At 52.0% G+C, this 5,112-nt stretch overlaps 1 protein-coding gene across 1 annotated transcript; it reads right to left on the reverse strand.

Moving 5' to 3' along the window:
• Positions 1 to 2,133: 2,133 nt before the first annotated feature.
• On the reverse strand, positions 2,134 to 4,791 carry EMH_0022190 (uncharacterized protein; the record flags this gene model as incomplete). Its single annotated transcript, XM_013501895.1, is given in 4 exon segments — positions 2,134 to 2,189; positions 2,388 to 2,459; positions 3,051 to 4,458; positions 4,462 to 4,791. Coding segments are annotated over 4 exon segments (1,866 nt in total).
• Positions 4,792 to 5,112: the final 321 nt, after the last annotated feature.

Raw genomic sequence — 5,112 nt, forward strand, 5'->3', positions numbered from 1 at the left:
TGGTCCACAGGGCTGCCGTGACGCAGAGCTTTGGAGGCCAGGCGCAGTAATGAAAACCAAACAGGAACTAAAGAAACGAATTTCTACTATGTGTCTTAACCCGTTAATCGAACATAAGCAGCTTTCCTACTATGTTTAGCAAGCTGCCACATTTGGGCGGCCTCCAAGGCCGCTGCCGTTCTGGGGCNGGGGCACTACAATGTGATGATTGTCTAGGGGTTCCTAGTGAGAAGAAGCTCGTACAAAGTAGAATACCAAGACTAGAGAAATCCCACTGCATGTGAACTAATTAGGAGACAGCCCGTCAGAGCGGATCCTCATACTGCAAGACCCTGCGGTTACAACTGAACCTGAGCCTTTCCACCCCATCCAGTTTTGGGCAGCGCAATGCCAAATCAAAATATAATCCTTCATAAACTTCGGAGTAATATAACTGACGTTCTATTCTATATAACTGACGTTCTATTCTTCCTAAGACGTTCGTTGCACTGACGTTCTATTCTTCCTAAGACGCTCGTTGCACTGACTGGATGCTTCTTCCGAACACTTCCTCTTCTGGGCCTATTACCGTGTGTCGCTTCCGCTCTTGGCCTACGAATGGCTGTGACATCGACATCATCAAATACTAGTGTTACTTAGTTTCCCCCAGGGCTTGTTTATCTTATTAACTCCTATGATAGAAATTCCTCAGTCCTGGGCAAACACTCCTCCAGTTAGCCTGGAAGTGTACCACCGGTACCAGAGGGTGTTCGAGCCCCCTTCCTCCTAACCTTAACGGCGAGGCTACTCGTCTGCCTCATCGCGAAAGCGCACCATCAGACACTCACTACGCCTTGTGCCATGCACTAGAGACTCCTTTTTGCGTTTCGATAGCTAAATTAAGACGCTCAAATGACCATGTTTCCGTTGAATTGCCCGGCCTAACAGGTTCGAAGCCTTCAATTCGCACGCAATAGCCTGACACAACAGAGGCAAGTTTACGTTGGGACGGAAACACTTGCTGCCCATCTCAGCAGGCTCACGATACCAGTAAGAAGGTGCCGATATCCTGATGCTACCCTACGATCCAACCCCCTCCATTCCCAGTGCGCCCTTCCTCTTCTGCAATGCCCACCGAGGTGCGAGCCCCTAAACACCTTCACACGTCCCTTTTNCTGGCTCAGCAGGTATATCATTTTCTAGCCCTGGTCTTGTTCAGTGAAAGCTAGAATAGCGTTCCAATTATTCATTAGAAAGATCCGCAAGCTCCGTGGATTTCCGAACTGAACTAATGCTTCCAATGAGCCAATGTTAGCCAAGACATTCTTCTGCGATATGCCTTTGCGCCTCAAAGTCAAGATCCATCACCTCGAGCGCCGTGAGCCACGCGAGTCACTCGGTTATCTTCACCCGCAGTACTGAAGAGATATTTTCCAATTGGTTGTTCCTTTGATTTTCTTTACACCAATACACCGTTGGCTGACCCAACGATGGCGGGCGCCTAGCTCTTCGCAGCCAACTCCGTCCTACCGATATGCACGGCTTCAGCAAAATGTCAGTGCATGAAAAGCGTAGATGAAGGAAAAGAACGAATTGAGGACAAATTGCCCTCCCCTTCTTGGTACAAACCAACCAGGAAAGGGGACGGTCACGAGCAAAACACATTTGACTACTTATAATTACCGGCGTTTTTCTGTTTGTGATACCTGCGTCCCTACCGACTTGGAGGATCCCTTTAGCCTATCTGCTCCCCAAAAGGTCCTGCTTGCTGTAGTTAAAATAGTGGCTGTGTTGTGGAGGCGCCTTAGGTCTGCCTACTACACCCTGCGTCTGCCGAAGAGCCACATGCCCCATTTCTTCAGTGTTTTATAATGCCAGAATAAACGGCAAATATAACATCCGACGGGCCACCCTGCAAAAAGACTTTCTTAATCCCCAAGCAAAAGCTGACCTACAGGTGCTCAACTGTCACTCCTTGGCCCCATATCTTTCGGTGCTCGCTGTTGTTCAGTCTGTTTCTTCGTACTTGCGAAGCGCCCGAACACGGATCGGTGTGCATGGTACATGCAAAAAATTGCCGGTAACCAGCGAAAGCGGCCGCCAACGCCCTCGAAGACGCTCGGATGCTAGTGCGTTGAGAGGAATAAGCAGATGCTAGGGAGCAGTCTGCTTCTGTTTCTTCTGGGTTTGCTCCGTGAGGTGCTGTTCCCCTGGGCAGCGCCAATAACAAGAGAGGTGGACCCCCTTCTAACTTGAAACTCGTATATATCTTGGCAACGGATACTGAATGGTTACTGCACATGCCGCTGCAGAATCTACAAGAAGGACACCATAGAGTCGTTCCAGCGCATCTACTACAAATATCGTGCAGACGCACCCCCCTCAGCGGAGCAAACCCAACTCCTCACCCTCGCCACTTCCAAGGTCCCCCAGAATTCGAAACTCAAACGCGCCCACGCCACCCCATCTCAACGCCCACTCTGCTCAGCCGAAAGCGCAGCATGCGCATCTCTCAACGTTGCAAGCAACTTCCACCGTGCTCACCCCAGAAAGCACGCCGTCGAACAGAAAACAGGCCACGCAAGCGCAGCAGCAGCTGTGCAGGACCCCGTCCCCACGCATTCGTACAACGAAAACATTCAACGGTTAACACATAGGGAGCGCGGACGGACATCAGCACGAGCTGTGCAGTTACAGTCACTTCCCGGATATATTACCTTACCCTATTTGCTCGCTGAGCATCTGGGTGTGTCTGCCAAATCCAGGATCTATCTGTACGCTTCCGAGATTCCGAGACAACCTCAAATGGTTAAGGTTTGCACAGCATATCGATGCAGTTCATACAGACCTAATAGACTCGACTCGGCCAAACTGGTCAAGCGTCTGTATAGACGTGGGGCGATACGTTTTTTTGCACCTCGGAAGACCCACTCAATCGTGTTGTTGGACTTTCGGGGGTGTTGCGGAACTCGGTACACAAACACAGTCCCCATCNTGTGGCCAACCAAATTGATTTGCGAGTCCTCAGCGGTCGAACAAGAAAATCCACTCTCCACAAAATCACGAAGTACCTGTAAAGTTCGCGTCGTCATGTCTCCATAGATCCCAACACCCTCGACGGAAGCAATGAGGAGAGAATTCCATGCAAAATAGCTTGCGCTTGATATCAAGCATTTCTTCCTCTGAAGGGGAGGACCCACTCTTATATAATTCCAGTGCTGCGCTTAGCTGGTACGAAAGCTCATGATGAAACCTATGCTTGTCGTTGAACATACCGCGGGGAGCACGCGTGTACAGCGTTGGAACTTTTGCAACAAGATCCCGCCACAATCCACTCAAATACGGTTTGCTGCCTCCCGTAAGCTTCAGGACTGTATGAAATGCGTTGAAAACTAGGAACCGACGTCCTAAAGCTTCTGCAGCCACAGAGGCCCTAAAATCGACAGGTGAAGTCATAGATGAGAGGGCGCGCCTAGCTAACCTAATAGCACCGCTCACCAACTGATTCGCCTCTCTAAGGCTGAGCGCCGGCTTTAGAAATAAGTTTCTAACATCCCTGAGGATGTGGTAAATGGGCTCGTCGGGAGACCAAGGTTGCGGATGCCTCTCCTCTATTTCCGAGACTCTCACATGAGGCGATAAAGTGGGCACTCGAACAAAAGGATGCTTCTTGGTACTCGGGGATCTTGGATCGCTTTGCCCTAGGAACGACCGAAGAGCTGCTAATCCTGCTGAGGCTTCGCCAGAGCCATTTGGGGCCGGCCCCGCAGTGGCAAATGAACCGCTTTGACCCCCAGGCACCCACACGCTCTCCGACGCTGATGCCTCTTCGGAGTCTGCCAAGGCGGCTACAGTACGGGTGGCGCTTCCTGTAGGCGGAGCAGTGGAGGTCTCCGGAGGGATAGTTCGCGACTGCTGCAATCCTGACCGTACAGAGAACTGCGTTTGCCGTACACCTTGGATATCCCCGGTCGAAGCCGTTAGATTTTTCTCGTGAGCAAATGGGGTGGGCACCGCTCCAGACTCTAGCAGCTTGCCATCCGCAGAGGGCGTGCCAGTAGTTTGCTGAACTGCCTGTGCAAGTCTCTGCTCAGCGCTGCTCCCAGTGACAGCACCTGTCACGGCACCTGTCTGTTCAGAGCTATCACATGAACGTCTTCGTACCTTGCTAGGACTCGGCCCCCACCCATCAGAACCCCCATGCGAAATACGCTGGCCTCTATACTGCCCGGCCGCTCGGTGCCCTTGCTCGCTTGTCGACGCCCCAGACAGATCACTGGGAGTCTGTAAACCTTGCAACATATACGTTCCCGCATGCCCCCTTGACGTTGAAACTACTGGTGGCATCCGAATTGAAGGGCTTGAAACGCTCTGAGGGGCTGTCGTAGGTGCCCATCCCCCCAATTCAAGACACAGCACCGCGAGCTCATCCGCATCGAGTGGAATCCACTCCTCCTCGCCAAAGAAGGGGTTTCTGCCAGNACTCGATTCTTCTCCGCTACCACGGGTTGCAAGTCTCCGCACGGCCGTACCGCTATGGATGCTCCGGGCACTGCCACAGAGTGAAAATAATAGCAACGTAACTCCCACGAAGACTGCGATCGCGGGCCACAATAAAGTCGAGGAGGGCTTGGCGCGATTCAAGTGCGTTTTTGAGGGTATAACGCTCGCATGCTCTATATATGGCTGAGACGCGGTGACATTTGCCTCTTCTGTTCTTGACATCCTTCCCAGCGAGAATGGCGCAGGCTCTTCGCTACGTTCAGGCTGTGTGAAGGGCACGTCGAGCAACAAACTCGACCCTAACTCCATCCTTTTGGAACGGGCGAAGATATACAGAGGAGAAGCGAGCCTTCGACGCGCACTGCATCTACTGAACTGTCCTGATCTACAGCTTGCGTCTCTCGAGCCCATGCAGGCGTCCCATGGTGTGCTGGAAGTTCAAAATAAGGTCGTCTACAGTTAAAAAGCCTATTTTGCAGCTGCATAGCAACTGATATGCACACCTGGGACAGTTTCTGCGACTACTAAAATTCGGAACTTCTCAAACACCACCTCTTTTCTGCTCGCAGGGATTGCCACCCTCCGGGCGGCACCGCCCTCCGCCCTCCTTTACGCTGGACAAGCCCAGAC

The sequence above is a fragment of the Eimeria mitis genome, genomic scaffold, assembly GCF_000499745.2.
Source record: "Eimeria mitis Houghton genomic scaffold, Emh_scaff781, whole genome shotgun sequence".
Lineage (NCBI taxonomy): Eukaryota > Apicomplexa > Conoidasida > Eucoccidiorida > Eimeriidae > Eimeria > Eimeria mitis.